The 19,913-nt window shown below is 45.8% G+C and overlaps 1 protein-coding gene across 1 annotated transcript in view; it reads left to right on the plus strand.

The window, feature by feature from the left end:
* The window catches only part of Tiam2 (TIAM Rac1 associated GEF 2), a 100,882-nt gene that overhangs the window by 55,123 nt on the left and 25,846 nt on the right, over positions 1-19,913 (plus strand). Inside the window, exon 13 of the mRNA XM_055615990.1 lies at positions 1,455-1,558. Within this exon, the coding sequence (XP_055471965.1) occupies positions 1,455-1,558 (104 nt within the window). The remainder of the gene's footprint in view (positions 1-1,454; positions 1,559-19,913) is intronic.

Here is a 19,913-nt window from a genome sequence, read left to right on the forward strand (position 1 = left end):
GGATGGATGGATGGATGGATGGGTGGATAGGTGGATGGATGGGTAGGTGAATAGAATGGATGGGTGGGTGGATGGATGGGTGAATGGGTGGGTGGATAGATGGATGGGTGGATGGGTGGGTGGGTAGGTGGGGGGGTAGAGTGATGAATTGTGTTGCTGTGTCTATTGGAATAGGGAGATTTTCTTTTTGTTAATGATATAGTTGCTCTCCCTTATACAAAAGTGAACACACGTGGGAGTAAGGAGACCATAGTGGATGCGCGAAGGTTGAACGTTTTGGTTCAGTGTCTCATTTATCATGTGGTAGACCTACTTGTGAGGAGTTGCTTCATGCAATGATGGGGGCAATCCCAGCATACTTGCCTTCCTTGCTATATGAAGCTTCCTCAGGGACTGTTTCCACCTTTGTGATGGGCACCACCTCACCCAGGCTTATTCAATTTTATAGTAACAATTTGTCTGGAGTGTGACTTGAAGTCCTTGTAGGGTGGGATTGGTGTTGGAAGAGACAAAGAAGAAGAGAATGCGGACTTGCAGATTTTTGTAGACCACTGGGATGTGCTCTGGAGACCTTCTATCTGTCTTCAGTGTGATTTGAATACTTGTGTCTCTCCCACCAGTCAACTCTCAGGGTCCCCAGCTCTTCCAGTGGCTTTTGGTCCTGATCGTGTCTAACAGATTCATTGTCGCTGAGTTTATTTTTGAGCTCAACCTACTCAGATGGCTAGCTACTTGTTGTAACTGCCTAGGATCTGAAACCATCTGGTTCTTCCTAGCTGAAGGAGCCAGTTTATCAGATACCAGAACTGGAAGAAATGTCTGTTGTTTTCGAGTAGAGGCCAGTGGGTCTTTCATCTTTTGATTTGTTAACTTGAAATCGAGTGAAGAGGACTGTTGAATCTGGTGTGTATTTGTAAGTGTGGGCTTCAAGACTCACCACCAGCACAAAGAAGTTGACAAGAGTTTGCTCTCAGGATGAAGCTGTGGTTGATGCCAGAAATGAACTCACACACACAAGTGAGCAAAGTATAGCTTTCCGGTGTCTGTGACACTACATCATTGGCTTTCCAAGACATCCCTGGCAATTCTGTACTTGGCCAAAACTAGGGAACTACCAACAAAGGTCAGTGCTGTTAGATTCCTGGTCCAGATGCTTTTATTTGAGATTAGTGCCTAGTGAGACAGTTTGCACCACAATGGGAAATGTGACAAAGCAGGGAAAGCCATTATTATGTTGGTCTCTTCACTCAGTGCTGGAAATGCAGCTGTTATGGTCCAAAAGGGTCCAGATCAGATTGCATCTGCGAGCACCAGCTGGGTGCATGTCGGAACACTGGTGTCCTTAAGGACAGCTACTCTACGCTGTTGGCTGTTTCCTTTCCTATTTATCATCACTACTCACTGGGAGTGACCATACCCACATGTCTTTTGTCATTTTTTGCTTTTTCCTGCAGATTTCAGCAATGTTCCTGACATCACAACTGGCCTGAAAAGGAGCCAGACAGATGGCACTCTAGATCAGGTGTCCCACAGGGAGAAGATGGAACAGACATTCCGGGTAAGACTTCACCCCAGATCACAAGACAAGAGCTAAGTGAACACCGGTTCTCACTGGTGCCTGAGGTTGGGGATATAAAAGATGGGATTTTCCTCTATTCTGAAGTCCACTAGCTGCTGTGAGTATGCACATGTGGTTTCTGATTTGTTGTTTTGGGGGATATGTATATGATTTGGGGGGATTTGTGTGTGTGTTTTTGTTTTGAGATAGAATCTCACTCTTTAAGTTAGTCTGGAACTCATTATGTAGCCCAGGAAGCCCTTAAACTCATAATAACCCTCTTGCTTCCATCTCCATAAAGATGTGCATCTCCACATCTGTTTGTTTCTCCTTTTAAAAAAATTGTGTGTTTGGGGGTGGGAGTATGCCCATTTTTGAGTACATTTGCCCATGAATGTTCCTACGTGTGTGGAGGCCAGAGGTTGGTGTTGTGTGTCTTTCTCTATCACTCTCCACCTTTTTGTTGTTGTTGTTGTTTGTTTTACTTTGTTTGAGACAGGATCTCACTGAACTTGTTAGAGTCCAGGAAGGCTGGCTGGACAGAGAGCCCCAGAGGCACTCCTGTGTTCCTTGCTGCAATGTTGGGGTTACAGACATGCATTGCCCCACTTGGCTTTCTGTGGGGTCTGGGGATTGAACTGAGTTCCTCTTGATTGCATGACAAGCACTTTATGTACTGAACCATCCCCTAGCCCTGTTTATTCAGTTGAAGTGAGAACTGATAGGGACCATTTCCTTTGAACCTGACTTCTGGTATGTCATCAAAGAGCAAGGGAGAGAGAGAGAGAGCCATCCCTACCTCGGGATGTCTGCTTAGAAATCCTGAGATGGACGTTCTAAGCTTGGGTATCGGGAAAGTCATGTTCAGTTATGAACTGAAGCTTATCCCTAACTTTTTTTTTAACCAAAGCTAAATTATTATTTTTTGCAATGTTGTCATTTAATTATAGTAAAATATATATAAAACAAGGGCCTGGAGAGTTGTCCAAGCAGTTAAGAGCATTCACTGTTCTTCTAGACCTAGGTTCAATTCCCATCACCCTCATGGCAGTTACCATCTGTAATTTCAGTTCCAGGGGATCCAGCACCCTCTTTGAACCATCTGAAGGTACCAGGAACTCTCAGGGTACACAGACAAACAAGCAAGACACCCACAAACATAAAATAAAGAATCTCTTTATAATCTATACACCTGTTCTAATTTGCCTTTTTCACCATTCTCCTATGTGCACTTCTGGTACGTACTTGGGGTACCCTGCCGCTGCCCATCGCCTCCAGAACTTCTCCAACTCTCTTCCTGTTAAGCAGTCACTTCCCTTCTCCTCCGCCTTTGTGACCTCATATATACTCTCTTCTCAGTTGCCAATTCTATGTTCTGCCTATGAAAGCAAAATTACGTAACCCCCCCTCTTCCTGCATGCCTTTAATCCCAGCACCCGGGGGCGGGGGGGGAGGGGGGAGAACATAGGAGGATCAGGAGGGCAAGGCTGTCCTCAGCTGTATTGTGAGTTAGACTCCAGTCTGGACTACATGATAACCTTCTTTAAAAAGAAAACACACACACACACACACACACACACACACACACACACACACACAGTAGACACAACTGAACACGCATTTCACTCACTCACTCTCTGTTCTTGACTTACTTCACTTAGCGAGACGCAGATTTTCACTTTCAAGGCCAAATAATATCTCGCTGCAAGCATGCAGCACCTTCTGTGTACCCTTCCATCTATGGAATGGTACATTACATTGCTCTCATATGAGTGATACTGCAATAGCCAAATGGCATACACACGTCTGTTCAAATCCGTACCTTCAGGCTTTTGGGTCTGTACCTGGGAGTAGAGTTGCTAGAGCATGGCTCTTCCACATCTTGCTTTTTGGGGGAAGGTACAATCATCATTCACAGCCCTGAACCTTCTGCCCACTCAGCAGCCACATGCTGGGGCCACAGTTTACCCACACCCTCAGCGGCATTTTCTGTCTTCCTTCCTGTTCCTCCATTTTTAAGCTGTTCATGATCAGTTACCCTTTCAGTGCAGTCTAGCATTCGAGATTGCAGTTCCAATTTCTCTCTCTCTCTCTCTCTCTCTCTCTCTCTCTCTCTCTCTCTCTTCACTTGAATGTAAAACAGGAGTAGAGGATATATAGGTGATGGCAGTCTCTAAATGCCAGTTCTTGCAGAACTACATGCCAGCTGGGTTAGACTAACTCTGAGGGCCTGGGACCTTGGCAGAAGCATTTGGCATACCCTTCTGGCTTGGTGGCATCCACTGAAGGGGTGCATTAGGTGAGAGCCCGCCTGAGCCTGCTGTGTGCTCGGTCTCTCCCCCTTTTCTCCCCAGCCCTGCTCCCATCCGTCTGCTGCGGTGTTTCCCGACTTGTGCCATTCTTCCGTGGCCCTGCGTGTCTGGTTTCATGTCAGAACACAGTTTTGGTTTTTTCTCTCTGAACTGAAATCCATCAGTGCTCTAGGCCTTACAGCTCCATTCTGTGTCTGTTGGGCTGTTTTAGGAATCTCGGTATTGTAGCTGTGGAGTGGCGCAGATGATTGTCGCCTCCTCCTGAGGAGTCTTCTATGGTTTACGTGTGTGAAGCCATATTCCCTGAAGCAGCCATGGAACAGGCTCTGTGTTGAAGCCTTGGAGCACAGGCACAGCACAGTGCTTGGAGGAAGATCACTCACTGCTATTAAGAACAATGGATTTGCATGTGTGTATATGTGATAATTTGGTTGCATTTCTAATAAGAAATTTAATTTTTATCTCCATTTGCTTTAAAGATTCAATGAAAGAGACAGGAAAAGTTAAAAGAATTAGCACAGTGAGGTCATTTCCAACTATTCCCTGATAGTGTGTGTCATAGCTAAGCAAAAAGCATGAGTGGTTATCTGTTAAGAGTAGGAAAGTGAAAGCTAAAGATTGAGTGGAAATTTGGATGACATGAGCTTTACATTCTATTATTTAAAAAAATGGTGAGGGGAGAAAGCTCACTCTCTCTCTCTCTCTCTCTCTCTCATACACTCATATGCACACCAAAGAACACAGAGCAGACGATATATCAGAAGAGATACAGGATGGGTGTCTGGGTTTGTCTCCCTGAAGAGGCATGTTGGGGAGGAGACTCACTTGTCAGCATGAACTTCATTTGTGTGGCATGTATACTGTGTTCCCGGAATGCAGATATTTGGCATACCCTTCTGGCTTGGTGGCTAGCAAGCTATGACATTTGTTAGTTTGTGCAGTGTTGGTGGGGCACGTGTGTTAACCTCAGCCTTGCACTGGGGACCAGGCTGGAACACTGCTTCTCTGGTCATGCTGCTAAGCTGCATTTCCCAGTATTTTGGTTTAGGAGCATTCAGCCTGAGTGAGCAGGTGGAATTTCTTCTGCCAAATTTCTTGTAAGTCAAAACTCACCTGCTAGTAGGTCTGAAGGTAACTACACCTAACAGTGGACTTGAGTTCTCTGAGGAGCGGAGTGACAGCCAGCAGCCACTCTGCCCATGTGCTTCTTTGTTTCTTGAAAAGAGTGAATTAGTGATCACCAAAAGTAATAATCATGTTGCATACAGTGAAAAGGAGAGGGAATTGTCAATTTAGGGAGCTTAACTCCCTTCGCCACGTGCTAGGGATTGGATCCAGGAGGGCCTCCTTAATGGTAGGCCCTCTCTGCCTCTGAGTTAGATTCCCAGACCTTTTTGAACGTTTAGTTTGCGATAGTCTTGTCTAGGCTGACTTGAATTTGTGGTCTTCCTGCCTCAGCTGCTGAGTAATTGGGATTTTAGATCTGCTGCACCACACTAGGGTTGCCAGTGGTGTTGTGTATTTACCGGCCAGAGATCAACTTTGGGGATGGGTTCAATTGTTCTCCAACATTTTCCATCTTTTAAGACAGACCTTCACTGAACCACCTCAATTGGCAAGACTCAGTGGCTAGCAAGCTCTGAGATTCGTTTGTCTGACCACTGCCACTCCTGGGGCCAGTAAAGATGTCCAAGGTCTTGCCTGTTTTTTTGTTTTGTTTTGTTTTTTTTTTTTCCCCAAAACAGGGTTTCTTTGTATAGCCTTGGCTGTCCTGGACTCACTTGTAGACCAGCCTGGCCTTAAACTCACACAGATCTGCCTGCCTATGCCTCCCTGAGTGCTGGGATTACTGTTCCTGGCCTTGTTTTTTTTTTTTTTTTTTTTTTTTTTTACGTGACCTCTAGGATCTGAACTCAGATCGTTATGTTTGCTGGCAGGCACTTTACCAGCTGAGCTAGGAACACCCTAGTATATGTATGTGTGCATGCGTGTGCTTGTATATAACCAGGGATCCTCCCTGTTTTCCTAGAACTGAATTGGGAGCTGCCAGCATGCTGTGTTTCTTCGCTGTGCTGGGAGCAACTCTCCCAGGGACCCCTGTGCACCGCCCTCTAGCAGGCACCTGCTCAGGCAGGCAGGAGGCGATTGCCCTCCAGGGAGAGGACCTGCCTCTACTTCCTGGATTTTCTCAGGGGTCATTAACTTCTTTTCAGATTAGATTCTGGTTGAACCTGGGCCATATGGGGTATTTTACTAACAAGTACTCTAGACTTAAGAATAAGGAATAATTTCCATTGAAAATCGCACGAAGCCTGGCTTGATGAAACACAGCTGTAACCAAGGCTTTGACAGCCCCACAATTTCTGCAAATGGTTCATAATTGATTGCCTTGTCTCTCTTTAAGGGTGCCTATTACTGTCACAGCTCTTTGTGTGACCCTGTCAGCTTCTCCTGTGGGGGATTTTTTTCTCTCCAGCATTGTTAGCCATTGGTATATGCTATTATGATAGGGGGAGTAAGAAAGGAATAAATAATTTCTCTTTGGGTGAGGGAGTTGAGGGAGTTTTGGGGTTGTTGGGGGGCGGACTCAGGTGTGTTAAGCAGTTCCCCCGTTGACAAGCCACTCGGGTACTAGGGACTGGCAGTGGACATATGGCACTTGGTGGATCTGTTGCCCCTGCATCTGCTGAAACCTCCTGGTGCCTCTCCAGAGCAGGCAGGCTCACAGTTTGGGGTAGGAATCTAGTGAAGGGGGTGCACCTTCTCCAGGCAGCAGGGAGAAGCGTGGTGGCACTAGGACGTCCTTGTGGATGTGACAGGGAGGAGGAACAGTTTTTTTTTCCTTCATCTCATTGCCTGGGGATGAGAGTGAGCGGGAGGGGATGTATGCCTTCCGCACTCTCCAGCAGCCACCGACTATAGGCTGTGTCCTTCTCCAACACTGAGAAGGAACAGGTGCCTCTGAACTCTCCTTCTTATGTGCAAGCATGTAAGTAAATTCAGGCTTGGGATTCCTGGGTACAGATCTTGATCCAAGTGCAGGCATGTTTGCATGTTTTCTTGCAGGACTGAAAGTTGATTTGACTCTAAAAAAATGTCTAAAGCTTATCTGTTGTGTGGATGGCAAGTTCGGGTCTTCCTAGAAGCCATCCTAAGAGGAATCTTGAAGTGCTGTATATTTATAGGCTAGAAGAGAACTTTGTATCCTGGCTCTGTTGTACTGTCAACTTTGCCTTTCTCATTCTGAGGTTTTGCAGTTGATCTCCAAAAACAGTTTTGTCAGTTTGAAATTGAAGTTGTCAGAAAGACCCAGGCAAAGAAACAACAACAAAAGAAAGAAATGTTTCCTCTGTATGCTGTATTTAAAAGCGAGAGAAAGAATTTGATTGTTGCAAATCATTTTGTGTTTGAACAATTTTCTTGGAGCCTAGCCTCTGCTTGTGTGGGACTTAAAACTGTGAAATGAGTACCTGCAAAAGAGGGAGAGCCGTTTTCTACAAGGTGAGTATAGTTTCGGGTGTAACTCTTCCTCCTCAGTTAATTTCTAGAATTTCGCAGGAGTTTTTATGTAACCACCTCATGTAGCTGTGGCAGTGATTATTTTTGCAGTTTGTAGGCGTTGTGTTGCTAGGACTGAGCTTTGGGAATTGAGATGTACAGTGTGGCAACCGCGTGTTGTGGTCTCTGCAAGTTGATCATTTTAAAGACGTGTTTTGGCTTGTTGTGTGTTCAAGGCAGAAGAAAAGAATATGCACCAACAGTCAGCCTCCTGGTAACCAGGAGAACACAACTTGTATTTAATCTCTGACTCCTGCCCACTCATTTTGCTCAGGCTTTTAAGTTTTTCACATGAATTGCTTTTTAAGAGCTTGGATATTAAAGCAGCTGAAGCTAAAGGAAAAGGTTTTGGGGAACATGATTCATATCCCAGCATTCTTAAGAGTGCACATTTGGCTTTTCAGCATTAGCTGATGATCTTTTGGGTCATAAGATGTTTTGTTAGAAAGTTTATCTCTAACATCACTTATTTATAAACAGTTGTCTGTCTCCATAGCTGCCTTTGATAGATTGATGTATTCATGCTCTTTTCTTAAAGTCAAATATATCTATTTTTAAATGCAAGCTGCCTGAGCTAATTCGTATTTGAATGAGCAGGCAGATAGTATCTTCAAGGCGATTGCATTGTTCCTGAAAAATGACTCGGGCATGGCATTCTGCCATAGTGACCATCTCTCAGGATGACTTTGCTTCAGGCAGCCCCTTTCTTGCAGGCAGTGTGGTGTACCCAAAGGAAATCTTCACTAGGTTAGGAAGCAGAGTGTCTCCTGTTGTACCAGAATTCATCAGTGACCCAGGTGAAGTTATGCAGCTTTTAGGTGTTTAAGATGTGGACCCTGGCAGGTCTACAAGTGCACATTCTACTCAATTCTTGGCATCTTCATCACGGGGTGGAGGGTGGGGATGGGGTACTGGGGAGATTCAGTGACATCTAAGAATTCACATGCAAATATATGAATGTCCTAATAAGATGTTACTGAAATTAATATGTGTGCATCAGTTAAACACCTTAGCTGCTCACTAGTCTTCTTGGAGTTATTGTCAATTGTCAGAGTCTGCCTAGCTGTTCTCAGGGATAAAAAAGAATCCGACACCAGGGACGTTGGAAATTGAGTCCTCTTGGCTCTCCATTGTCTCCATAAAGAGGAGACATAATCAGAAGTAACAGTCTCTCAGGGGTAGTGTCATGAATTGACTGAAGGGGCTGAGGAACAAAGGGTGTGCCTGCTCTGCCTTCTTCCTCAAAAGGATAGGCTGTGTGTGCCTGGTCGCTCAGGCCAGAGAGACACTGCTTGCCAGTCTCGTAGATCTGTCCACCTGGAGAAGGACAGACAAGCCTTCTGCCATCTTAACACTGTGCTCACTTGGAAAGGAGATGCAGTGGCAAGTTTGCTGGGCTTGTAGGAGACAACTTCACTCAGTTTTCACTGGAGACTGAGAACATTTGATCTCTTGATAGTTTGACTGCTCTTCCCCCCAACCCCCGTTGTTCCTAGCTGCAAGCTATTAGAGCTTATCTCTTCTGGGTTTGGGTCATTAGGGCTGATATGTGGCCAATGGGTGTGGCATGCAGAGGTCACCCCTGGGTCTTGTCCTGCCAAGGTCCATTTTAGCTCTGCAGAATGAAAAATGCCACCCTTTCCTCCTCCCTATGCAGGGTTCCAGAGAAGGGTCCAAAGAGAGTCAACAGTGGGCTTGAACTGTAGAGTGCCCTCAAGCCCTCAGAGGTGCAGATGTGGACATACAGCTGTTCTGAAAGCAGTGCAGCACAGCTAGCTCTCTTCCCGGGGAATAAATCCAGTTGAGTCTGAAGGCAGAAGTGGGAAAAGGAGCTACCCTTGACCTTACCTTCCTCTCACTTCTTGCAGCTGCTCTCAGCCCTGTCCCCATGGCTGATTCCTCTTGATGATGATGTATGTCAGGACAAAAGAAACCTGAAATGTGGGGAGAGGCTGTTAACAGGGGTCCAAGCCAGGAGCGGGCTGGGGCTGGGGTGCAGGAGACTGTCACCTGATGGATACTTGCCTGCCTGTGGAGCCTCAAACTGAGATCGCTCATGGAGAGAGACGTGGAGTTGTGTGTAGCTCTGAGGCTGTGAGTTTGCATGCAGTGTGGCACAAGGTGTGTAGTTTTCCATGTTGTTGGAATGTGTGGCTGTTCAGCAGTGGAGTCATGTGAAAGGCGGAGATTCTAGAGTAGAGGTTCTCAACTAGTGGGTTGCAATCCCTTTGTAGGCTGGAACAACCCTTTCACAGGGTCACCCTAGACCATTTGAAAACACAGATGTTTACATTAGATTCATAACAGTAGCAAAATATAATTGTGAAGCAGCAAAAAAGAAATATGGTTGGGAGTCACCACAACATGGGGAAAGTTGAGAACCACGGTTCTAGAACATGGCCTGACAGCTCAAGAATCAATTCTAGAAAGCCTAGGCTCCACATGTCTTACCTGGTTCTTAATGGTTCTCACAGGGAGGGGAATAATGGCGCCCAACTTAGTGAAATTGGGAGGAATCATGGCAGTCCTTTCTTCCCTTCCTTCTCTCCCCTTCTATCTTGGGGTTCTGTGGTTCTTGTGACCAGGCTGGTCTCTTCAGATGCCCCTCTGTCTTTTGTCTAAGACCCCAGCACTGTCCTTCCTGCTTCCCTGGGCCTCCCATTCATTATTTTTCTCTGAAATGTCCCTTTATATTTTATTTTTCTGGGAGAGAGGAAATTAAAAAAAAAAAAACATAAGTAGTTACTCAAGGTCAGCTTCAGAATCATAAATCAAAGAAGGAGGACGAAAGTAGATCTACAAAGATGCTGCACCGTGGGGTGGCAGGGTGAATCACCCCAGAGGGCAGGGCTGGGGGCAGGGCTTGTCAGGTGGAGCCTTGGCTCTGAAATTAACTGGCTGTCAGGCACCCAAGTACTGAAGGGATAATTACATGCCCTCTCCCAACTGCTGGGGCGATGACTAACAGAAAAGTGACTAGGAGATGCCCTGGAGCCGAAGTCACCCAAGGATTTGACCCAGGCTGGGCAGAGATGCCTCCCTGATGGGACACCCTTCACCTGGTCCCATTTATTTGCTGCTCAGGCAGCTTCTTGTTCTTTCTTTCCCTCAATTGGGCAGGAGCCATGATTGTGCTCTCATCCTGTCTGAGAGAGGACTCTAAGAGGCATACGCTTCTCCTCCCTGGGTGGACGAAGTATTCAAATTAGAGTAGCTGTTCAACGTGGGTGGTGGAGTGGAGTGTGTGGTCTGTGCTCTTTGTCTCAAGCTTCCCATGGTGTCACACCTGCAGGACAGTCAAGATGGGGCTGAATGGTGAGCCTCCTGGCTCATTCCTCTTTTTCATCTTCCAGATTTTCCACCTTCCAGTTCTGTATCTGTATTTCCTTTCTAGACACCCTGGCTGGAGATAAATAGCTATGGAGGCTTTGGTATCATTTCACTTTGGGGCAGAGAAGTATGGAATTTTAATTTCTCAGGTCAGACCCTCCCCTAGGTCTGAACTCTACTTGCAGGGTCTTGAGCCTCCTTGTAGGGGACTGGACGGAGGGTGGGTGTGGTAGGAGTGTGGGTGGCTTTTGCCCATGTGCACTGACGATGGCTTTCTTTGTTCTTGGCTAAGTCACCAGACTTATGCATTGGTCTGAGAGTCAGCCCTGCCCATCCTTCTACCCAAACATGTGCTCTCCAGCAGTCCTTCGCCTGACATTGCTGGTTCTCATCCTCATGAATATAGAGAACTGCTGAAGGGAAAGCCAAATATCAGAAGAAACTGATAGGACTCAGCATTGGTTATCTGTGCAGCATCACAGCCTTTACTGAAGTTAAAATCTCTAAGTCATCGGTCCTCGACCATCCTAACGCTGTGACCCTCTAATACAGTTTCTCCTGTTGTGGTGAACACCCACCCCCAACCATAAAATTATTTTTGTTGCTACCTCATAACTGTGATTTTGCTTCTGTTATGAATCATACTGTGAATATCTGATACGCAGGATAGCAGATATTCTATCCTTTCATGACCCACAAGTTGAGAATCACTGCTCTCAGCTGTGCGGCGGTTTCTAAGGTCAAGCTGAGTGAAGGTCAGGATAGTTTGGTTCTTTACTTAGGAAAGCATTTAGAGCAGATCTTTGAGAATGGGATGAAAGCTCTAGAAACCTCTAGAAAATTGCCCATGTGCCTGTATTTAAAGCTGCATAGCATTCTGGAGTGTGTGGCAAGGATCATCAATGTGATGACATTATGCACAAGCTTCCCGTTTGGGACTCAGGTAATCCCTAAGTTTGTAACCCTGACTTTGAGTGTTTGAATCATTAGCCTTGGTACTGATCTTACATTATTTACAATTCAGAATTAGCATCAAATACTGATGATATAAAAAGTACCCTGTTTGCTTAATCATGTGGTTTTATCTGTGTGTATGTACCTGCCATGTATATGTGCAAAAGTGCATGTTCACCTGTGTGTGGAGGCTGGGAGCCACCCTTGGATGTCTTCCCCCATGGCTGTTGACTTTGTCATGTTGAGATGGGGTCTGTCACTGAGTGTGGAACATAGCTGTTTGGCTAGGCTGGTTGAGCAGTAAGCCCCAGGAATCCACCTGGCTCTGACTTTTCAATGCTCGAATTACTGGTGCACCTGACAACACCTGGCTTTAAAACTGGGTGCAGAGGATCTGAATTCGAGTCCTTACACTCTCACAGCAGGCTTTTCACCCACTGAGCCTTCTCTCCTCCTCCTGGGAGTATTTTGAACTTGGTTTTTTTATCTTCTAGTCTGCTAGGCCAGCTGGAACTAGCTATTAATGCTTTACTTGTGCTTTTTCATGTGCTAAAAGACAAGGAGAGGGTTAAATAATACCCCCCCTTGGCAAATAAATTATTAAGTTGAGACCAGAATACATTACACTGATGGTCATGTGACATTGGCAGATTACTGAACACTGACATCATCATATAATGATGTTTTGGCATTGCAAAGTTTTATTTTCTGTAGTTATGGGGGGGGTAGAGGAGTGAATCTGGGAAGAGCAGGGTTTGAAATACTGATCCTCAGCTGAACTTTTGTAGGCCTGATGGCTGAGATAAACAGCTTGCTGGTGGGCTTGGAAGGGGTGGTTATCTACTCAGTGCAGGGTTGCTTCGGTGATGGGGGTCCCCCAAGGCTGCTGCGAGCAGAGCCTCATGCCATGTTCTCCCTCAGCACAGCAGCCTGTGGCTGGTTCTTGTTCCTTTTCTTCTCAGGGAATAATAGCACAGTTACGGTCTAATTTAGGCTGGCTGCTGTTTGGGTGCTTCGAATGTTATCTAATCTTTAATATTTACCAAGAGTGGGGAGGATGTGGCATCGTGGGGCTGTTCATTAAAAGCCGCTTCGCAGAGGCCTGCTCAGATAGTAACCATTGTTAAGAGGTCTGGACAGTCATCTCGACTCCTTATTTCAATGCTCTTGCTTCTGTGCAGATTGTCAAATGGAAACTTCATTGTGCAGACTGAATGAAGGTGCGTTTGCGCTTCAATGCAGCTTTTATGCCTTTCCTCACTCAGAGTGCATTATCACCTTTTAATAATGTCTGGGTTCCATGATGCAGCTGATTATACTTCTAAAAAAATTCTGCACCATTGTTCTGAGTCATTTTGTCATTTCCTCTGGCATTCAGTTCTAAGTAGACTCAACTGTCATTGACAGGAGCTCTAGGGGCTCGAGGCGGGAGGGGCTGAGGAGAAACCCTATTCAGGAGCCCTGTTTAGGGGCATGCAGTATGGCTTTTGCCTTCTTGGATGCCAGCTCTTGACTGCTGAGGGTAAGGAGTGGCTACTTTAGTTTCGAAAAATCACTTTCCCCTGTTCTTGATGTAGCATGGAGACCAGAGAATACAGGTATGTTACTCATATGGCTGGAAAGGAGAGAATTGAAAAATGTAAAACATTATTTATGTATTTTGTATATGAGTGCTCTGTCTGCATGTCTGCCTCCATACCAGAAGAGGACATCAGACCACATTATAGATGGGTGGAGAACTGTGGTATGTGGTTGTGGGAATTGAACTCAGGACCTCTGGAAGAGCTGTGAGTGCTCATAACCACTGAGTCACCTCTCAGCACTGGATTCTGCAGGTATCGTTGGGGGCTGGGTACAGTGCCTGTTGAGCAAGCATGAGGACTTGAGTTCAGGTCCCCAGGAATGTAAAAAGTTGAGCATGGCAGTGTGCTCATGGAATCCCGGGGCTGGGGAGGCACAGGCTGGCAGATTCCTGATGCACGCTAGCCAGCCAGGCAGCCATGCTAGCCACATTGGTGAGCTCCAAATTTCATGAGAGACCCTGCTTAAAAAAAAAAAAAATAAGATGAGAGCAACTGAGAAAGAAATCCCATTTGGGCCTCTGACCTCCACACACCTGTACTTCTGTGCATCCATGTGAACTCATACAGTCATGTACACGCATACATATACACACAAAGGCATGCTATGCAAGCGTTTTTTTTTTTCAAATTTATTTTATCCTTTTAATCCAACTGCTCCTTGCTCCCACCCCCTTCTCCCTTCTATTCAGCCGCAGTGCACCCTACTCCCCTGACTCATCCCCCTGCCAGTCTCCAGTTCTCTGCTGCTGCCTAAGTGCTCTAGTATTGTCAGAAGCCACCTGACACTGAGTAATAGCTGACATTTGCCCGGAGCTTCTGGGCTGGTGGCTGCACAGGCTGGAGATTCCATGGTGAGCTACTTAGGAACCATGCATATACCGCAGGGCTAGGCGTGTCCTGCCCACTGGCTTGGGATGGTTCTCAGCCACCCCTGTCCCGGTCTGTTCGGGTACAGAATCAAGGACTGAGAGGAATCTGACTACCACCTTGGCCTGGCAGTTCCTTGGCAGTCTGGAGGGAGCCCCTGCCTCTGTCCACTTATTTGGGGACCAATGACTCAAACATGATTCTTCCAGTAACGATTCACCAAGACAGAAACCCTGGCTATTTAGCTGTGGCTCAAGGTGAGATCTGAAGATTGTCTCAGTGTGAGGTGTCAGCTTCAGCCAGCCTTTGGTCGCCATGCTGTCACTGTAGCTTGGGCTCTCACTTGCTTATCTGTCTTTCTCTTTGCTGCCACCCTCACCTTGCTGTTCTTCTCAACCCTAGGAAGTGGTGCTCGAAATGACAGAAGTATTTGTTGAAAATAGTGATGGTACTTTTGCTTCTGTGGTCGGCGTCAGGATGTGGAGGTTGGTTTGTGTAAAGTCTCAGCTGTGTACATGGCAGACGCTGCTCCTCGTGGGATTGTCAAGGGGAGTGTGGAGCCAATGAGCTGATGTGACTATTGCATTTCTTAAATACAGCAAAAATGTAAATGTTACTAAAACTACAATTAAAGTGTCATCAGGTTGTATGTGCCCACTGGAGACAAAACAGCCCAGGCCCATAGCAAGCCTAATTAAGAGTAACAAACAGCGAACATTTTACCTGCTTAGGACTTTGCTTCTCAAAGTCTGTTTTTGAAACCAGATTCCAAGCTTTATTTTCATGTACTACAAGCAGTACAAGTCAAGGCTTTTTGGAAATGCGTGCATACGCACACACAAGTGTGTGTATAACAATATTTATAATGTATTATTTTATATGTATATGTGTATATATATGTATATATAATATATATGTGTATGTATGTATGTATATATATTTGACATTAGTCAAACTCCAGTCCTAGCTCCCTGGCTCCATCTTGAGTGACTGGGCTACATTTACTAGATTCGTGAAACCTAGAGGAAGCCACACAGTGGAAGTGAACACAGTTGCTGAAGGTGTTAGAAAAGGACTCTGCCTGAGGGGGAAATAGATGGCTTCCTGGTGCTATAGTGGGGAGCCATGCAGAGCCCATCATGGTGGATCGCCACCTCCACATGCTAAGTGTCTATAATGGTTTTCTCTCTAAGTGAAAGCACAAGACTTAAATGGCAGCACTCAAATAAGCTAAACTTTTAGAATGCACGGTTGGTCTGCAGCATATCTAGGCAATAAAGGGGCTTCTTTATACCACCAAACCGGAGCCTCAGGGCTTCCTGCCCCAGGCTGGCTTTCTATCTTATGGAGAAACATTTAGGAGCAGGCCAAACATAGTAACTGCTGTGCCCTGTATCTGTGGATGAGCATTGCTGTCATTTCGGCTTGTCCCATGCCCAAGGTTGTCCCTAGATGTACATTTTAGCATGCTCGTTGGAAAGGAGCTATACAAGCTGGATTGGAACAGCGATGAGAGGCGCGTATCTCCTGCCACAGCTGACTGGGAAGTGCGTTAGATGGAGGGCTCTTCATTTGCTGCTCTGTGAAGTAGAAAGACAGATGGGTCAGGAGTGCCAGAGCCTGAGCACGGTCTTTGGGAAAATCACTGTTTCCCCCTCTCCCCAAGTACTTACTAAAGAGTGACCTCTGTGTCTGTACAGGCTCACGTCTGAGAGGTGAAGTTAAACCAGACCTGTGCATCTAAGGGGCCTTGGGCAAGGTGGCGGATGTTTTCTCTGTGCACATGTTAGGAGTTTTTGAGACGGTCTTATGCTTCCCAGGCTGGCCTTGAACTCACTGTGTAACTGAGGGTGATCCTCCTGCCCCCCACTTCCCGCATTGCAGGTGAGTGCTGGAATTACAGGTGTGTGCTACCATGCTGGGTGTATGGTATACACTGAGGGCTGAACTGGAGAGTTTATGCTTATCTCATGATCATGTTACCATGTGTGGCCGGCTCTGCTGTGGCGGCAAACACATCACCTTGCTGGCGACCAGCTGATTTCCACAACCCCGTCAAATTCTTATCACACCTCTTTTTAGCAGGCAGCTGGTCATTGTGAAAGCCAACATGGAGACTTTCTGTCAGATGATAAAGTATCCCATGATACCATTCTGCCAAGAAAGGACTACAGCACTAAGTCATGAACAGGAGCTCAAACAACAGGAGTAAAATTTGAGTCCATGTGATGCACAGCAGTGCATGTTGCTGGAAACCTAGACACAGCCGTTAGGCAATCTAATGTAAACCTCAGACTTTATTAGCTTTCATACACAACTTTTTGGTTCCTCTCATTTTTAATAAATGCCTGAAAGAATCTACTTGCTAGATCTAGAATGGAATTTTTAGTAGTTGTCCAATAATTTGAAATCTCTGGTAGGGAAGCTTGTGTGGCCTGGACTGCTGACTGCTGACTACTCATACAGACGTTTCCATTTGAGCAGTAATAAGGTTGATGGCCTAAGGTCTATAATGACACTAAAATATAAGTCACACTGCCTTTATGAAAAGAGCCACTTAAAATATATTTGGGGGCATGGAAGAACAGCAGAATTGGGAGAAAACAAAATATTATGCTCTTTGCAGCGTGGTCAGACAGTACACCAGAAGCTGAGTGTCCAGTCTGAGTGTCTGCCTGTGGCTGTGGCAGAGGCTCTGCTGAAGCAATTCCACGACTTCTGTCAGTAACTGCTATTCTGCATGCTGCCTGACTTCTTTCTAATCATACTCTTGTGAGCTGTTGTACTTCCCGTGTGTGCTCTCTGTGTGCAATCACATTTACACAAAACCAAATCACCTACAGATCTATCAGAATCCAGAATAACCTAAAGACCCATCAGCAAAGGGACATGTCTTCATTACAGAGCTCACCACACAGCGTGTCTGGTTTACTGCTCTCCCCTGCCTGGGGAGTGAGGAAGGTAGCACAGCCAGGCCACTGTAAGAGGAGTGGTGGGTGTGTGGGTGTGTGGGTGTCCTGGGAGGGGTCTGCTCTGCCACTTGCTATGAGTATTTCTAGGATACATTTACCACGTGGTTCCATTATGTTGCCAGTAATGCTAGTTAATAAATGGCTCTGGCTGAGTTGCAGTTTAAGCAAAGAAGAGCAGATAAGATCAGATTAGCCTATGCCACTGTAGCATATGCTCACACTTCCACTGACAAAGGGAATGTGGGGAGATGTGGGAACCCAGGGTTCATGCTCCATATAATGGTCAATTGCGTCAGCTAGAGGGAGGCAGCACAGGCCCTCTGTAACCGTCTAGAAGCTGATCTTAGATGCCCCAAGAGTATAACTAAGGAGTATAATGGGGGTTTTCCAGCTACTGTGTATATATTTTTGAGTCACTGAGAGCATTCTCAGTATTGAGGGATTGACAAGTACAGCTGGGAGGCAGGACCTTCCATGCATTTCTAGGTCAGGCAAGCTGGAACCCACTGAAGTCACAACAACAGCAAAGAAGTTTCTTGGGGGAAGCAGACCAAGACCAGACCAAGCAGAAGGAACAAGACTGGACTCAGTCTGGGCTAAATAGCAAGGTACAGCTGGAGCAGGGTTGGTCAGAATGTGTCAAATCTAGTGCACACCTCTCCCTGCTCTCAGCATCTAACACTGCCGTGCTTACTCCTCTTTCTACGTTATCTGCCCAGAACATTGTTAGCTGAACAAGATTTGTCAAATCTCTGGACTCCGGAGAATTTGAAGTTTGACTGAAAACGGCACCCTCAGGTTTGTAGAGAGTGGCATTATTTGAAAGCATCAGGATGGTGGCCTTGTTGGAATGGGTGTGGCTTTACTGGGGTTTCAGAAGCTCAAGCCAGGTGCAGAGGCTCACCCTCTCTTCCTGCTGCCTGCCAATCCAGATGCAGAAGCCTTGGTTCCTTCTGCAGCACCGTGCCTGCCTGCACGCTGCCATGGTGGCAGCGGACTACACTTCTGAACCGTAAGCCAGTTCAATGTTTTCCTCTATAAGCCTTGCCGTGGTCATGTGTCTCTTCACAGCAATAAAGCTCTAAGACAGGCGTGCTGGCTCACACTATAATTCCTTAGGAGGCTGAGGCAGGAGGATCCCCTTGATTTGGGGATAGGAGGACTAGTTACAGTTGGTGTTAATGGCACATTTTCTCTTCAAATAAATGACACTGATGATCGTTTGCATGCTTTTGTGTCTAACCATTACTAGGTGAAAGGAAAATCTGTCAGCCAGTAAATTTTCAGACTATATTGAAAAGGCTGCTCAGTAAGGTACTATCAGAGCCCTCCATCTGGACTAGAGTGCTGGGTTTCAGAGAACTAACAGGCAACATAGAAACACACAGGAAGGAAAGTGTTAAGTGAAAACATTAGCTGCTAAATAACGTTCTTATAAACACATTTAAACTCTTTTGTGAGATTATCAGAACAAAAAATAGGATGCGAGAAAAAAACTGAAGGAAGAAAATGAAAAAGGAGCTATGGCCTTGGTTAAATACCCGTTTATGGGAAGGAAAGTAGGGGGGTAGAGCTGAAAGACAAGTCATCTCAAGGATGCTTTCCAAAGCATTGGTACAGGGACTTCTTTTTTATTTTTATAATTTTTATTTTTTTATATTAATCACAGGTTATTTACTTTGTATCCCAGCTGTAGCCCCCTCCCTCATTCCCTCCCAATTCCACTCTCCCTTCCTCATCTCCTCCCTGCCCTTTTCCAAGTCCACTGATAGGGGAGGTCCTCCTCCCCTTCCATCTGACCCTAGCTTATCAGGTATCTTCAGGATTGTCTGCAGTGTCCTCCTCTGTGGCCTAGCAAGGCTGTTCCTCCCTCGGGGGTTGGGGGAGGTCAAAGACCTAGACATTGAGTTCATGTCTGAAATAGTCCCTGTTCCCCTTACTAGGGAACCCACTTGGATACTGAGCTACCATGGGCTATATCCGAGCAGGGGTTCTAGGTTATATCCATACGTGGTCCTTGGTTGGAGAAACAGTCTCATAAAAGACCCCTGTGCCCTGATATATTTGGTCCTTGTGGATCTCCTGTCCTCTCCAGGTCATAGTAACTCCCCCTTCTTTCATATGATTCCTTGCACTCTGCTGAAGGTTTGGTTACGACAGGGACTTCTTTAATTAAGTTAAATGGTGTAAGGTACTCATTAAAGAGCTTACACACAGATTATCATCTATGTGTAAAACCCCAAGACACAGGTAAAGAGTAACAGCTAAAAGTAACACAGCAGACAGACCCTTAAAAGAACTCAGCCCTGTCTGCCTGAGCTCTGGACTCAGCTAACAAAAACCAGTTAGCTTTTGTTTTATCTTGAATATAGTTAAAAATATTCTATATAAGTGACTTTGTAGTTGGTGTGTTTGACTCATGACCATGTGCTCTATATAGCCAAGGCTATATGAATTATGAATGTGATCCAACACAGAATTATAAATGTGTTGAAAACAATGATCTTTATTTGTGATTAAAATGACAACAACAAAAGAAAAAAAAAAAACCTTCAATTGCATAGTTCCTGGGCATGGACTTGATGGATTACAACATTGTATCCCAATGTCAAGACAGTTGGACACATGTGCTTTGTGGTTTAGTAGAGTTAAGATGTCATGTGTAGTCTCCAGTGAAACCTGCATAAGGGGCTGTAAACTGTCCAATGATTGTATGGGGTGTGGTGGTGCATGTCTGACTTGGGTGGCTGAGGCAGGATGATTGACAGTTGAAGGCCGG

This window comes from Psammomys obesus, unplaced genomic scaffold, assembly GCF_907164565.1.
Source record: "Psammomys obesus unplaced genomic scaffold, mPsaObe1.curated_primary_1811, whole genome shotgun sequence".
In the NCBI taxonomy this organism is placed as follows: Eukaryota; Metazoa; Chordata; class Mammalia; order Rodentia; family Muridae; genus Psammomys; species Psammomys obesus.